The sequence below is a fragment of the Dendrobates tinctorius genome, unplaced genomic scaffold (assembly GCF_039654945.1).
Source record: "Dendrobates tinctorius isolate UK_male_01 unplaced genomic scaffold, ASM3965494v1 ptg000120l, whole genome shotgun sequence".
Lineage (NCBI taxonomy): Eukaryota > Metazoa > Chordata > Amphibia > Anura > Dendrobatidae > Dendrobates > Dendrobates tinctorius.
This window is the reverse complement of record NW_027361788.1, coordinates 42989601-43006471: the sequence shown is the minus strand read 5'-3', so window position 1 is coordinate 43006471 and position 16871 is coordinate 42989601. Positions and strand designations below refer to the sequence as shown.

The following is a 16871-nucleotide window of genomic DNA, read 5'->3' as shown; positions in this document are numbered from 1 at the left end:
CTTTATTCGCACTGACAGAGGCGGACACCGTCACCACCATGGCGGACCTAGGGCGGCAGCTGCAGGAGTACGTAGCGCAGAATAAGGCCGGCAGCAGCGGCGGTTCTGCGGCCTCCTCCCCCGCCGAGCGCCAGAGCTCAGAGCCGAGATGGCGGGCCTGGTTCTCTCCTCCCAGCAGCGGCCTCTCGTGGTCATGGAGTCCTGTAGATCCGGATCCTTTCCTGCCCGGGATGTCCGGGACGCAGAGGCTGATGGCGGCCGGTGTGTGCGCGGGCATGGCCGCTCTGTGCTTCGGCCTGGCCGGACTCTATGTGCCCCTGTTGTTGCTCCGGGCTCGGAAGTTCGCGATGCTCTGGTCTATGGGCTCGCTTCTGGGCCTGTGTGCCGCCGGCCTCCTGCGGGGCCCCAGCCGCATGCTCCGGGAGCCCGACGCTTGGGCCTTCTTCTACCTGGCCGCTCTGGGGGGCACGCTGTACGCCGCACTAGGCTTCCGGAGCACCCCACTCACATTACTGGGGGCCGCCGCGCAGATCGTCACCGGCGCCGCGCTGCTGCTGGGCATGTTACCGGGCGGCGCCGCGGGGAGGCGCTACATCAGCGGACTGTGCGGGAGTCTGATGAGGAGAGGGGTCTCCAAAGCCCTGCCCGTGTAATGTCTATACAGGGCCCCTCAGAAGATGAGGGCTCGAGTGTGGCCCCCACTGAGGAGCGCAGACCACGGCCGATGTGACGCTGAAGGCCAGGGACACCCAAGGCTTGCTGGGAGTTGTGGTATTGGAATAACTGTTGAGACACCGGATGGCAATCTCTACTGTAGCAGAGCATGGGCCCCTGTTAGTCTGAGTGATCGGGACTGTGGCCCCTGTAATGCTGAGGGCTCCTATCTGGGCACCATGGACTGTGGCCCCTATGATGCTGAGGGCTTCTATCTGGGCACCATGGACTGTGGCCCCTTTGAAGATGAGTGCGCCTATCTAGACTCCTGTGATGCTGAGGGCTCCTTATATGGGCCACTGGACTGTGGCCCCTATGATGCTGAGGGCTTCTATCCGAGCCCCCTGGACTGTGGCCCCTATGATGCTGAGGGCTTCTATCCGAGCCCCCTGGACTGTGGCCCCTATGATGCTGAGGGCTTCTATCTGGGCACCATGGACTGTGGCCCCTTTGAAGATGAGTGCGCCTATCTAGACTCCTGTGATGCTGAGGGCTCCTTATATGGGCCACTGGACTGTGGCCCCTATGATGCTGAGGGCTTCTATCCGAGCCCCCTGGACTGTGGCCCCTATGATGCTGAGGGCTTCTATCCGAGCCCCCTGGACTGTGGCCCCTATGATGCTGAGGGCTTCTATCTGGGCACCATGGACTGTGGCCCCTGTGAAGATGAGGGCTCCTATCTCTCCCACATGGACTGTGGCTCTTTTGAAGATGAGTGCGCCTATCTGGGCCCCTGTGATGCTGAGGGCTCCTTATCTGGGCCACTGGACTGTGGCCCCTGGCTTCAGGAGAATTATCAGACACTTGGTGCCTGGATGTCGCTGCTGATCGCTGTGAATCTGCTGCTTATATACCATACACTATAGGGAGTCATCAGCCAGACTCTTATCATCTACCCTGAGAACAAAGGATCAGACCTGATGAAATCCAACATGTCCGACCCTTTTCCTCCAGCTGCTGGCAGTACACCTATGTACATGTTAAATGGTTGGCCGATCTTGCTGAAATCTGTGGTTTTATTGAACATCTATTTAAAGTTAGTCCTCGATGACCAATCACAGCTTTGAAAAGGGGGTGACCTTTACAGGGTTAATGCTGCTGATGCTCTTCCTCGCAATTCTACATGGAGAGATGAGTAGGGTCGATGACATCTCGTCTTCCCATACCTGCAGGGACGACCATACGTCCCATACAGGTGCACAGCAGATGCGATGGTGCAGGCTCCTCTGACCTCTGGATGCAGAAGTGAGCGAACCAGCACTAACCCTTTATGACATTTTCAGGGCTGTTATCAATACTGGAGGCCATGCCAAAAGGAAAATACACAATTCGTGCAGCTGCTTTAATTTATTCTAGCCCCATGTTCAGGCATTTCCAAATATAATGGTCTGTTGAGAATATTTACATTCCCCCTTCTTATCTTTACCAGGATCCAGATATTGCAGAACTGCAACCTGTGAATCAGCCGTAAAATAGAATATGAATGGAACCTGGCAGTCGTTCCATGCTGTCCCAGACAAGCTCACTCTCTGCTGAAAGAGACCAGGCACGAGGAAAAGTGGCTTCAAGCAGCTGCCCCAACGTCTCTATACTGAGAAACCTGTTAAAGAGAACCTGTCAGCAGGGTTGAGCCTTATAAGCTAAAGTCATGGGTATAATGGCACTGTGGTGCTGATTAATCTGATACCTGATGTGAAGGGATCCACTTAGTGGCTGATGGATACTCGCTTTATGAAGTTTTCAAAAAATGACGTCTTGTGTGCTTTGAATTGACCCGAAATCTTGAACTGTGTATGTGCTGCCTCTGGCGCCATTTTATTGTGGAACGCGGGCTCCCGCTGTGCATGCACCGCCCACACTATGATAGCAGCGGCACGGAATTTTAAAAAGGAAGCAGGTCACTGAATAATCAGAAGACCCTACCCCCCACGTCGACGCACACAGGATGTCATTTTCTGAAAACGTCATAAGACTGATCCCTTCACATCAGGTTTCATATTACAGAATCACAGTGCTATTATAGCCATGCCTTTAATTTATAGGCCTAAATCCTGCTGACAGGTTCTCCTTATACTGAGTCAGGCGGGGAGAAGCCAGAAGGGAGCTGCTCAGGACACCTCCCCATGCCTAGGCTTCTCTCTCCAGAGTAATACATGACTTTCTGAAAAGGAGCCTACTAGATTTCATGTTGCCCATGCCTTGGGCAGAAGGAAACTGCTAACTGTTTTTGAAGGGGGTTGGTCACTTTTAGCACTTTATTTTATTGAAGCAGATTCCTGGGGGACTAGGATGGGCAGATGTTGACCCCACACTGTGATGATCATACGCCTTAATGTTACCAGAGAATACAAGAACTAGTGCTGCCCCGTTACTAGTAAAACATGGCGATGAGACTGGTGGATTATCATACGCTGGTCATGACCAACATGTTTCAGAACTGTACAAGTAACGTCAACTCCCGATGTCGGATCTTGTTCTTAACACACAGCCTGCCAGTATCATCCGTTAAATGGTATTATCCGTTCCTAAGGATGGAGCTTATCCTTACTATAAAACGTGCAATGCAAGTGTATCCTCTGAGGCCTTTCCTGTGCAGCTCAGCTCCATGTTGAACCTCCTTTTTAAAAACTGCATTCTCACCTTTTGTAGGGAGGTGTAATATTAGGCCGGGGTCACACTTGTAAGTGTGATGCGAGAAACTCGCGCATCAATACCCGGTGCAACCGCCAGCACCTGGGAACCGGAGTGTGCGGCTGCTCCAGAAAAGGTAGTACTAACAATTCAGGGTTTTCATATTAAAAAAAAAAAAATTAGGGGTGGAGGGTTTACTAGATTTACAGATTTTTCCTAATTAACTGCTGTTTTATAATTCCAGAATATTTTCCTTATTCTAAAAGATGAAATAAATGTTAAACCCTGATATCTCGTGATGGTTTATGTTTATAATGGCGTCTCTCAAAGTTTTTAGGATCGCAATTCTGAAAAATCTAAGAGATCTGTAGCTGAATAAATGGAGCAATGTGCTGCAGAACTACTCCAGAATGATTTCCACAAGAAACAAAACTTGCACTGCTGCCAAGATGATGGTGTCATGGCGGCACGGAGGTCTTCATACACAGATTTTATCTGAGCACACAGCTTCCTATTCTGACATAACCCTGCCTTGACGTAACTGTACATCACAGTTGGGTGCATGTGTGCGGAGCGGGCTCATACAGCTGCATTTGCCTGTGTCAGCAGCAACCAGAGCTTGCTTCGCTCCCTGCTGTTTAACCATTTAGATGCTGCTGTCAGTCTGTGGCAGCAGCATTTAAGTAGCTAGATTGCTCCTGAGCGCGTACACCGACTCCTATTCGCTACCCCAACGCACAGTTGTGAAGTTCTCATAGACGGGTGCCAGGGAGCTGCTAAAGGCCCCGTCGGTGCCATTTTGGTCCTTTATATAGATGATCAATTTCTAAAATGAATAGAAGAAATCCAGCTTCTTGTTCCTGAAGAAATTTCCTTTATTGGACAAAGTTATTTAAAAACTAACTTCACATAATAACAGCATTGTTCTGTCCTATAACATGGTGGTGATAGACGCGTCTTGAGCTTAGCAGGTCTTAAGAGCAATGATTAAGAGCTGCTAAGCTCAAAACGCGTCTGTTATGTCCCATAACATGGTGGTGACATAATGCTGTTATGTGAAGTTAGTTTTTAAATAACTTTGTCCAATAAAGGAAATTTCTTCAGGAACAAGAAGCTGGATTTCTTCTATTCATTTTGGACTCATTTCCTGCTGCATTGCAGGTTTCCGTTCTTGAGCTCCTGGAGCACCAGAGGCGTGAGCTGGCTTTTTCTTTTGTATGATCAATTTCTAAGGCTAAAAAATAAAGCAAAAATAATAAAATCACAAATGTTCCCATAGATGAAAACAAATGTTAAAAGTACCCTCTTCCCAGTTCAGAAATAAGGCCGGCGGCACACTAGAGAGAAATACGGACAAGTGAGAGGCGTAAAAACCACGCATTGCACTCGGACCAATGTTTCTTTATGGGCCAGCTCCCAACAGCCGTATATTTCTCGGCCGTATTTTATGGGCCGAGACAATCGCAGCATGCTACGCCTGTAATACGCCAATGCAAGTCTATGGGGGGAGAAAAATACGGATTACACACGTACCAGACGTGTGACTTGCGATAAATACGCAGACGGTGTCCTTTAACAAAAGCCGGCAATTCATTTTGCAATTCAGTAAAATCACACTGATAGGTTTAATAAAGAAATGAAAGAATAGTTATAGACACATAGAATACATATATACACACATGTCATTGAGACACATATATTTATAATTCATACAGCTCTTCACAGCAGAATAGCCGCTGAAACATTTGCCGACTTCATTAAAATAATTCCAAAACCCAACATGAAATGACACATGGTTTACATACAGTAAATCATTTCATTACATGTTTTTTTTATATGTCTTTCACTAGTAATTAGATGAGGGTATGTGTGTAAAATTTAGGAGGGGTAGGTGTTAATTTAAGGGGTTAATTTGTAAAAAAAAAAAAATATGCGTGGGCTCCCGCGGTAATTTGTCATCCAGAGAGATAAAGCAGGTGAGTGAGGGCAGATTTTAATAGCCTTGAGAGGGACCATAAGATGCGCCTTTTCTGGCACTTATCCTCTCTATTCCCATTGCCCTGTAGCGGTGGGGAATGGGTTAATAACAGGGTTAATGTCACCCTGCGATTGGAAGGTGACATTAAGCCGATTAATAATGGAGAGGTGTCAATAAGATACCTATCCACTCTTAACCCTAGACTATGAAATGATTAAAAAACACAGACAATTAAAAAGTCTCAGTGACGTCAGTGGGAGTCCTCGGCTGACCTTAGGTGAACTGATGAGCGTGGGAAAAAAGTCAGAAACTTTCCCACGCTTATTAGTTCATCTCTGGGCAGCCAGAGAGGCTGCGCAGAGCTGAACTAATTCATTCTGAAGTAGTTTACAGTGGGGCTGGTCACATTAGCACCGGTCCTCATTGTATACTATTTAACCCCTTGTGAAGGATTACAGCGTGGGACATGACTGAACGGCGGAGAGGTAAGTATATTGTTGCTTTTTTGTTTTTGCAGATCATGGTTTAGTTTTGTAATCGCAGAGTAATAAAAATTGGTCAAACTTGGTGTCTTTATTTCATTAAAAGACTTTTTAATTAATGTCTGTGTTTTTAACCATTTCATAGTCTAGGGTTAATAATGGAGAGGTGTCTTATTGACACCTCTCCATTATTAATTGGCTTAATGTCACCTTCCAGTCGCACGGTGACATTAAACTTTTGTTATTAACCCATTACCACTACTACAGGGCAATGGGAATAGAGAGGATAAGTGCCAGAAAAGCCACATCTTATAGATGCGCCTTTCTGGGGTGTCTGGGGGCAGTTTTTTGTAGCTGGAGGGGGGGGGGGCAAAAACAATGGTCCCTCTCAAGGCTATTAAAATCTACCCTCACTCACCTGCTTTACCTCTCTGGTTGACAAATTACTGCGGGAGCCCATGCAATTTTTTACAGCAAATTAACCCCTTAAATTAACACCTACACCTAAATTTTACACACAAACCCTCATCTAATTACTATTGAAAGACATAAAAAAAAAAACATGAAATGAAATGGTTTACTGTATGTAAACCATGTGTCATTTCAGGTCGGGTTTTGGAAGGATTTTAATGAAGCCGGCAAATGTTTCAGCGGCTATTCTGCTTTGTAGAACTATATGAAATAAAAATATATTGTGGTGTAGTAACCACTGTGTCCGATAGGGGGCGCTGTGTGGATGTCCCAGGAGAGAGGATGAGTGGCAGAATACTGAATGGCCGTTATGTATCTCATAGTGGGTGCATTGAGATGGAGACTTAGGCCGGAGTCACACTGGCGAGGAATACGGGTGCGTGAGAGGCGCAAAAAGCACGCATTAGACACGGACCAATGATTCTCTATGGGGTCACTCGCACCAGCCGTATATTTCTCCTCCGTATCCTCCGCTCCGTGCCACTCGCAGCATGCTGTGATTGTCAGCGTACTACGCCCGTAATACGCCAATGCAAGTCTATGGGTGCGCAAAAAATACGGATTGCACACGGACCACACGTGTGACTTGCGAGAAATACGCACCCGGTGTCTTTTAGCAAAGCCGGCAATTCAGTGCACGATACAGTAAACTCACACTGACAGGTTTAATAAAGAAACGAAAGAATAGATATAGACACATAGAATACATATATATATATATACATACATTCTATGTGTCTATATCTATTCTTTCATTTCTTTATTAAAACTGTCATAGGGCTCCATTATATGTCCATTTTGCAAGCCTGCGAGAAAATCTCGCCATACGGATGCCATACGGATTACATACGGATGCTGACATGCGCAAAATACGCGACCACACCTTGATTACGGATGACATACGGAGCACTATTTAGGGGTCTGTCATCCGTATTACGCATGTAAAATACTGACCGTATTTTGCGCAGGTTAGTGTGACTCCAGCCTTATGTGTTGATCAGCAGTGATACTGCTGAGGTGCTGCTTTAATGTGTCAGGGAGAAGTCTCCAGGTAACTAGGGAGATGGGCGGACCAGTTACCTACAAACCCACCCAAGGGGTGTGTTTATGAGTGTCATAATAAAGTATATGTGTGTGAATGCTAGAAGGACCTGTGACGAGGTCATAGCCATGTGACCCGCTGGGCGTGGCTACGGACCATATAAGGTAACCAGAGTAGATCACATGAGAGAGAGCGCATGGATCTGATTGAGCCATGTGGAAGGTCCCGGTGAGGCCTGTGGATATTGGCTGTATGTGAGTACGGATAAGCCTCCTGTGTTTGCTGAGGCTCCAGGACTGAGCCTGAAATCATGGACACTTATGCTTGCTTTTGCCTGAGCTAAAGGCTATTCATTGTGTTATGTGCTGCTTTATGGGTTATGGAGCAATAAACCCTCTGAACTTTTAAAGGAACGTGCCTCATGATTGACTCCCGTTACTCCTGAGCGAGTTGAATCCCTACTATATATATATATACACTCACTGGCCACTTTATTAGGTACACCATGCTAGTAACGGGTTGGACCCCCTTTTGCCTTCAGAACTGCCTCAATTCTTCGTGGCAGAGATTCAACAAGGTGCTGGAAGCATTCCTCAGAAATTTTGGACCATATTGACATGATGGCATCACACAGTTGGCGCAGATTTGTCGGCTGCACATCCCTGATGCGAATCTCCCGTTCCACCACATCCCAAAGATGCTCTATTGGATTGAGATCTGGTGACTGAGGAGGCCATTTGAGTACAGTGAACTCATTGTCATGTTCAAGAAACCAATCTGAGATGATTCGAGCTTTATGACATGGCGCATTATCCTGCTGAAAGTAGCCATCAGATGTTGGGTACATTGTGGTCATAAAGGGATGGACATGGTCAGCAACAATACTCAGGTAGGCTGTGGCGTTGCAACGATGCTCAATTGGTACCAAGGGGCCCAAAGAGTGCCAAGAAAAAATTCCCCACACCATGACACCACCACCACCAGCCTGAACCGTTGATACAAGGCAGGATGGATCCATGCTTTCATGTTGTTTACGCCAAATTCTGACCCTACCATCCGAATGTCGCAGCAGAAATCGAGACTCATCAGACCAGGCAACGTTTTTCCAATCTTCTACTGTCCAATTTCGATGAGCTTGTGCAAATTGTAGCCTCAGTTTCCTGTTCTTAGCTGAGAGGAGTGGTACCCAGTGTGGTCTTCTGCTGCTGTAGCCCATCTGCCTCAAAGTTCGACGCACTGTGCGTTCAGAGATGCTCTTCTGCCTACCTTGGTTGTAACGGGTGGCAATTTGAGTCACTGTTGCCTTTCTATCAGCTCGAACCAGTCTGCCCATTCTCCTCTGACCTCTGGCATCAACAAGGCATTTCCGGCCACAGAACTGCCGCTCACTGTTTTTTTTTTCTTTTTCGGACCATTCTCTGTAAACCCTAGAGATGGTTGTGCGTGAAAATCCCAGTAGATCAGCAGTTTCTGAAATACTCAGACCAGCCCTTCTGGCACCAACAATCATGCCACGTTCAAAGGCACTCAAATCACCTTTCTTCCCCATACTGATGCTCGGTTTGAACTGCAGGAGATTGTCTTGACCATGTCTACATGCCTAAATGCACTGAGTTGCCGCCATGTGATTGGCTGATTAGAAATTAAGCCTTAACACACAGTTGGACAGGTGTACCTAATAAAGTGGCCAGTGAGTGTATATATGTGTGTCTCTATGATGTGTGTATATATATATAGATGCATTCTATGTGTCTATATCTATTCTTTCGTTTGTTTGTAAACCTGTCATAGGGCTCCATTATATGTCCATTTTGCAAGGCGGCGAGAAATTCTCGGCATACGGTTGCCATACGGATTACATGTGCAAAATACACGACCACACCTTGAAAACGGATGACATACGGAGCACTATTTAGGGACCATTTCTCCGTATTACGGCCGAAAAATACGGAGCGTATTTTTATCCGTTAAGTGTGACTCCAGCCTAAAAGTAAACCTATTTGGTCTTGTCCATTAAATTCCTGAGTTATTAAAGTGTAAAATTATTTAATTTGTACATAAAATACCAAAAAGAGAAACTTGAGCTCCAGAATAGTTCTTTTGGGTCATTGCACCTCCTCCTCTTTACCCCCTAAAAAAAAGGAAATGCAATAAAAGATGATCAAAAGGCACCAAAAAAAATGGCCGCTCCCCCCCCCCCCCGCATAAAACAGGCCCTCACCAGCGCCATCCGCCTATGAAGAAGATTTACAGATCCCAGAAAATAATGTGTTTTGTTATTTATTTTTCAGCTCCCAATTTTTAACCAAAAGCCATGACTTTGGGTTTAGATGTCTGTGGTGGCAGTAATGCTACCCTGGCCTGTACAGAAAGGCCGGACTATGGATGACACGGAGTAACCTGCCCTGCACTGCTCACTCTGTGAGGACTGCGCCTCTGACCTGGGCAGAAATACCTCATGAGGTGATTGCTGAGGTAAATTCAGGACAACCTATCATGTGCCTGCTTTCATCTCCACCCTGTGCTGTATGGATAAAAGACAGCTGCAGATTGGTTGGAGTGATCTGGTCTCCGGGCGTGTCTTCCACATTAGCAGTTGCTGGAGATTGCAGTGCAGGAACAGGTAAACATGTCTGATACAGGCCAAGGCCTACAGAGAATGCTCGGATACTACACAGCAGTACTTCTTCCTCAGGGGATGACAGTATCACACAGGACAGGATTAGATACACAGCTCAGCAGACAGTATCCCACAGGACAGGGTTAGGTACACAGCTCAGCAGACAGTATCACACAGGATAGGATTAGATACACAGCTCAGCAGTCAGTATCACACAGGATAGGATTAGATACACGGCTCAGCAGTCAGTATCACACAGAATAGTATTAGATACACCGCTCAGCAGACAGTATCACACAGGATAGGATTAGATACACGGCTCAGCAGACAGTATCACACAGGATAGAATTAGATACACAGCTCAGCACACAGTATCACACAGGATTGGATTAGATACACAGCTCAGCAGACAGTATCGCACAGGACAGGATTAGGTACACAGCTCAGCACACAGTATCACACAGGATAGGATTAGATACACAGTTCAGCAGACAGTATCATACAGGATAGGATTAGGTACACAGCTCAGCCGACAGTATCACACAGGAGAGGATTACATACAGAGCTCAGTAGACAGTACCCCACAGGATAGGATTTAGATACACGGCTGAGCAGACGGTATCACACAGGATAGGATTAGATACACAGCTCAGCAGACTATCACACAGGATAGTATTAGATACACAGCTCAGAAGGCAGTATCACACAGGATAGGATTAGATACATAACACAGCAGACAATATCACTCAGGAAAGGATTAGATACATGGCTCAACAAACTATCACACATTACAAGATTAGATATAGAGCTCAGCAGACAGTATTCCACAGGAAAGAATTAGGTACACAGCTCAGCACACTGTATCACACAGGATAGGATTAGATACACAGCTCAGCAGTCAGTATCACACAGGAGAGGATTAGATACATGGCTCAGCAGACAGTATCACACAAGTTAGGATTAGATACACGGCTCAGCAGACAGTATCACACAGGATAGGATTAGGTACACAGCTCAGGAGACAGTATCACACAGGATTAGTGTTGAGCATTCCAATACTGCAAATATCGGGTATCGGCCGATATTCGCGGTATCGGAATTCCGATACTGAGTTCCGATACTTTTTGCATATCGAATACCGGAATCGGAAGTTCCCATAATGCTCTGAGCCAGTTTGATTTGATTCAGCCAATGAGGAATCCTAAGAAGTTTGGGCACATCCTGTTAGGCATGTAGGCATGTTAACTAATGGCATGGCTGTGATTGGCTGCGAGCAGACCACCCAGCTGCTCCTCCCCCAGACACACGCTGAACAGTGATCTATGGAAAGTAAAACTAGTGAGGGAGGAGGAAACGACCAGTTCTCATTTCAATGCCAGAACACCCCCCCTGGACGTTTATCTTAGAAGCAAGAGATGATATCTTGGAAACCGTGCAGACTGGCCACAGAAGGAAAATTACTTATTGTCAGCATTCTGCAGCCTAGCTATGCACTGAGATTATGTGAAAAGCCCGAACATCCTGTTCTGTTATGTATTTCCGCCAAGTTGGATCGCCCGCCAGGGCTGGTGGGGTACTCGGTACCGGGCCCGTTGGTTTCAATGGGAGTTGTCACGGTAGCTGTGACCCGGTCTGTGGCCCTGGGTGTCCATTGTAAAAGGGAAATGTTGAACGTGTGAATGATGATTAAAGTTTATGAGTGAATGATTCGTGACGCCACCTGTGGTGTTCGGCAATGAAGATGTTAAGCCGACGCTGCAGACAGATCCTCTGGGACAGATGGTGTGGTGCAGCAATGATGTTGTGGCCCTCCACAGGTAGGGCTGTAGTCCCAGGGCAGTGTGGATGGAGAGGTAGTGAGGAGACGTAATGTAGATTGTGCAGTGCCAGGCACAGAGATGTAGCAGTGCTGAGTGGGTTGGCGCAGGAATAACTGGAGGACACCAGGGCATGTAGTTCCAAAGCTTTACTCACAGTCTGTTGTGTATACAGGTGCCCGCATCCGTGCCGTGTCCTCCGGGTCAGGGGCTCAGTCAACCTCCAAGCAAGATGAAGTACTCCATTCCAACACTCCGCCAACATGTGCCTTTTCTGAACGTCTCCCTCTATTGCTACACAACCCCTTTAACATAGTCAATATCTTTGTAACTCCGAACGTCTTAAAAAAAAATTAATTCCTGCTATTCCATTTGATTGGGCTAAACCTCTATGCCTTTAATGTCTCCTCCACCTCCCCCAATGCATTCTACATTATTCTTAGTTGTTTTCCTTCATGTAGAATTAACCTACAAGGAAAGAAAGGGTTTATTTTAATTCCGATATTTCTGTCCCATTGACTTGCATTGGTTTCCGGTATCGGAATCGGCGATATCCGATACTTTTTGGGTATCGGTCCAATCCAATCCGTTCTGATATTTCCCGATATATCGGAAGGTATCGCTCAACACTACACAGGATAGGACTAGATACACAGTTCAGCAGACAGTATCACACAGGATAGGATTAGTTGCTCAGCAGACAGTATCACACAGGATAGGATTAGATACACAGTTCAGCAGACAGTATCACACAGGATAGGATTAGTTGCTCAGCAGACAGTATCACACAGGATAGGATTAGATACATGGCTCAGCAGACAGTATCACACAGAATAGGATTAGATACACAGCTCAGCAGACAGTATCACACAGGCAGGATTAGATAGACAGCTCAGCAGACAGTATCACACAGGATAGGATTAGTTGCTCAGCAGACAGTATCACACAGGATAGGATTAGATACACGGCTCAGCAGACAGTATCACACAGGATAGGATTAGATACACAGCTCAGCAGACAGTATAACACAGGATAGATATGTCAGTAAACGATGTGTATAATTGGGTGTCATCAGCATAGAGATGATACCGAAGGCTGAATCTGCTGAGCTGAGTATTCATGAGCTGTTCTGTTTCTCATGTAGTGACATGGAAACGCTGTTGAGCCAGACTACAGGCATGTCGGGAGGAGGTATGTACGCTATACACTGGACCTATAGGAGGTGAGGACCCCTTGTGTATCACCTTCTTATTACACCACAGGACGTATGGACCCAAAGATGGACGATGTCCTGAAGAAGATTAACATGGTCCAGAAAGGTAACAAGAATGATGGAGATGTCGCCCCTTCAGGGGAAATATAGTATTACAGGGTGTCCATTCTCCATGCTATTGTATTCTATTCACTAATAACAGCATTTTCAATGTGTAGTAGAATTTGTTATTTAGGTGATTCTCATATATCTGTAAAGTGGTCATAAAGGTGGAGTATCACATTATAATTAATTACAGCAGAACCGTTCTATCCATTTCCAGATGATATGAGCTGGGGTCCTTATTCCTACATTGAAATCGCTTTTGTAAGATTCAGTTTGGACTTGTACAAACGTTTCCCTACAATTTAGTAAAGGCCCCTTCTCACATAGCGATATCGCTAGCGATCTCACTAAAGCGTCACCGATTTTGTAACGCACAGCGATATCGCTAGCAATCTCGCTACATGTGACACTTACCTGCAACCGCCCCCCCTGCTGGATATCGCTGATCGTGCTGGAACGGCCTGGGCCATTTCTTCCTCGTTGGCGTCCCGCTGGCGCCGACTAGCGCCGCATGGACTCAGGCGGAAGTCGTCGTCATCGCTGCGGTGTGACAGGTAAGTAACGACCGCTGCTGCATCGCTGGTGAGATCTGCCTGTTTGGCAGCTCCCTAGCGACAATTTAGCGATGCACCAGCGATCCTGACCGGGTCGTATCGTTGTCGGGATCGCTGGTGCATCGCTAAATGTAACGGGACCCTAATTCACAATCTATCACATCCTGAAATGTAATTCTCTCAGTGTGAAAAACAAGATAATCTTGTAGTTATGATACCTTTTAATGGCTAACAAAAATAAAATAAATGATGATACAAAGCAAGCTTTGGGGACTTCGTAGGTCCCTTTCATCCTGAAATGTAAGACGGCTTTAAAACAGCAGCTGATGGCGGCTCTATACTTGTGCAGATCGGGAGCAAAGCGAGGCCGAGAAGCAGGAATTAGACAAGGAGATAGAAGCAGAAGAGCGGGAACTACAGAAACGTGAGCAGCCATGATTCACTGCGCTAGTCCTGTCCTATGTATATGGCGATGTGCAATATACTGTCGGGTTTATATTTCAGTATATGCAGAAAAAACAGCCCTGAAAGAAACACTCGTGAAAAAGCAAGGTGAGCAGGAGGTTACCCAACATTAGCCTGCACTTGTAATGCAGATGTAAAGCAACAAATGTTCAGAAAAGAAACACTATGTGCAAATTATGGAATAATTTGGGCACTATCAAGCACTCTATAGTGTGATATCATATGGGTACATTGTGGTGGTAAATTTAGGGATGCTATAGGTTGATATTATTTGTGCACTCTCCTCCAGGCCCTGGGTACCATAATCCTGTAAAAAATAGAATTAAAATAAAAAATAGTAATATACTCACCCTCTGATGGCCCCCGGAGTCCTTCCCGCCTCTCACCACGCTGCCAGCATCTTCCGGTCCCAGTGATGCTTTGCGCGAATGGCCTGAGATGATGCCGCGCTCTCGCGAGCGTGACGTCACAAAGGTCCTTCGCGCAAAGCATCACTGGGACCAGAACGTACCGGGAGCGCCGCTGAGGAGATCGGGGGCTGTCAGAAGGTGAGAATAACCAGTTTTTAATTTTTTTTAAAATTATTTTTAACATCCTATCTTTACTATTGATGCTGCATAGTTAGCATCAATAGTAAAAAGTTGGTCACTATGCTTGACAAGTGTGACCAACCTGTCAATCACTTTTCCAAGCGATGCTTCAAATCGCTTGGAAAGCGCAAGCATTCTGCAAGCTAAATACACTTGCAAAACGCTTGTGTTTAGCTGGAAAACGCATGCGAATTCCACATGCACTTTACCCGCGGCGGGGAGTTGCGGAAATGCTGCGGACATTTCCGCAGCATTTCCGAACGTGTGCACATAGCCTAAAAAGTCCATCAAAATAGAAAGCTCAGCCCCTGACGTGTTTCTGGTTTACTAAGATGCCCTTGGTCATAGTCATTAGTCTCTTCTGTCGGCTGCAATCACCAGCAGGTAGGCACACACTGGTTTCTAATTACAGCAATGGATTCATCCATGCTTCCAGTGTGAAAGCTCCAACCCTCCCCCTCTCCCCTACCTCCTCGTATGGTATTATAATTTGGAAATTCTATAGTTTGATATTCGTGCACTGTATGGTGGTATAGTTGTACAATATAGATTGGTATTTTTGGTCACTGTATATTAGTATTATTGAAGTACTATAGGTTGGTATGACTTGGTCACTGTATGGTGGTATAATCTGGCACACTATACAATGATATTACTTGGTACACTGGTAGTATAATTGGGCACACTATAGGATGATATTACATGGTACACTATGGTAGTATAATTGGGTACACTATAGGATGATATTACTTTGTGCACTGTGGTAGTATAATTGGGCACACTATAGGATGATATTACTTGGTACACTATAGTAGTATAATTGGGCATACTATAGGATGATATTACTTGGTACACTATGGTAGTATAGTTGGGCATACTATAGGACGATATTACTTGGTACGCTATGGTAGTATAATTGAGCACACTATAAGATGATATTACATGGTACACTATGGTAGTATAATTGGGCACACTATAGGATGATATTACATGGTACACTATAGTAGTATAATTGGGCATACTATAGAATGATATTACTTGGTACACTATGGTAGTATAATTGGGCATACCATAGGATGATATTACTTGGTATACTATGGTAGTATAATTGACACACTATATGATGATATTACTTGGTACACTATGGTAGTATAATTGGGCATACTATAGGACGATATTACTTGGTACACTATGGTAGTATAATTGGGCACACTATAAGATGATATTACTTGGTACACTATGGTAGTATAATTGGGCATACTATAGGATGATATTACTTGGTACACTATGGTAGTATAGTTGGGCATACTATAGGACGATATTACTTGGTACGCTATGGTAGTATAATTGAGCACACTATAAGATGATATTACTTGGTACACTGTGGTAGTATAATTGGGCATACTATAGGACGATATTACTTGGTACACTATGGTAGTATAATTGGGCATACTATAGGACGATATTACTTGGTACACTATGGTAGTATAATTGGGCACACTATAAGATGATATTACTTGGTACACTATGGTAGTATAATTGGGCATACTATAGGATGATATTACTTGGTACACTATGGTAGTATAATTGAGCACACTATAGGATGATATTACATGGTACACTATGGTAGTATAATTGGTCATACTATAGGACGATATTACTTGATATACTATGGTAGTATAATTGACACACTATAAGATGATATTACTTGGTACACTATGGTAGTATAATTGGGCACACTATAGGATGATATTACATGGTAGTATATGGTAGCTATGGTAGTATACTTGGTATTACTTGGTATACTTGGTATACTATGGTAGTATACATATTACATGGTACACTATGGTAGTATAATTGGTCATACTATAGGACGATATTACTTGGTATACTATGGTAGTATAATTGACACACTATAAGATGATATTACTTGGTACACTATGGTAGTATAATTGGGCATACTATAGGACGATATTACTTGGTACACTATGGTAGTATAATTGGGCACACTATAAGATGATATTACTTGGTACACTATGGTAGTATAATTGGGCATACTATAGGACGATATTACTTGGTACACTATGGTAGTATAATTGGGCACACTATAAGATGATATTACTTGGTACACTATGGTAGTATAATTGGGCATACTATAGGATGATATTACATGGTACACTATAATTGGG

The 16871-nt window shown here is 45.0% G+C and overlaps 2 protein-coding genes across 2 annotated transcripts in view; both read left to right on the top strand.

Moving 5' to 3' along the window:
* Positions 1–38: 38 nt before the first annotated feature.
* Positions 39–3634, top strand: SFT2D3 (SFT2 domain containing 3). Its single transcript, XM_073541279.1, has one exon. It carries the CDS (start codon positions 39–41, stop codon positions 651–653), a length of 615 nt encoding a protein of 204 aa, XP_073397380.1. The 3' UTR covers positions 654–3634.
* Positions 3635–12903: 9269 nt separating this feature from the next.
* Positions 12904–16871, top strand: part of LOC141046683 (synaptonemal complex central element protein 1-like) — a 72269-nt gene continuing 68301 nt past the window's right edge. Inside the window, exons 1-4 of the mRNA XM_073541268.1 lie at positions 12904–12946; positions 13018–13074; positions 13977–14051; positions 14132–14179. Coding sequence (XP_073397369.1) covers positions 12904–12946; positions 13018–13074; positions 13977–14051; positions 14132–14179 — 223 coding nt within the window. The remainder of the gene's footprint in view (positions 12947–13017; positions 13075–13976; positions 14052–14131; positions 14180–16871) is intronic.

Coding starts and splice junctions, on each gene's coding strand:
- SFT2D3 (XM_073541279.1), top strand. CDS start 39: ATGGCGGACCTAGGGCGGCAGCTGCAGGAGTACGTAGCGCAGAATAAG.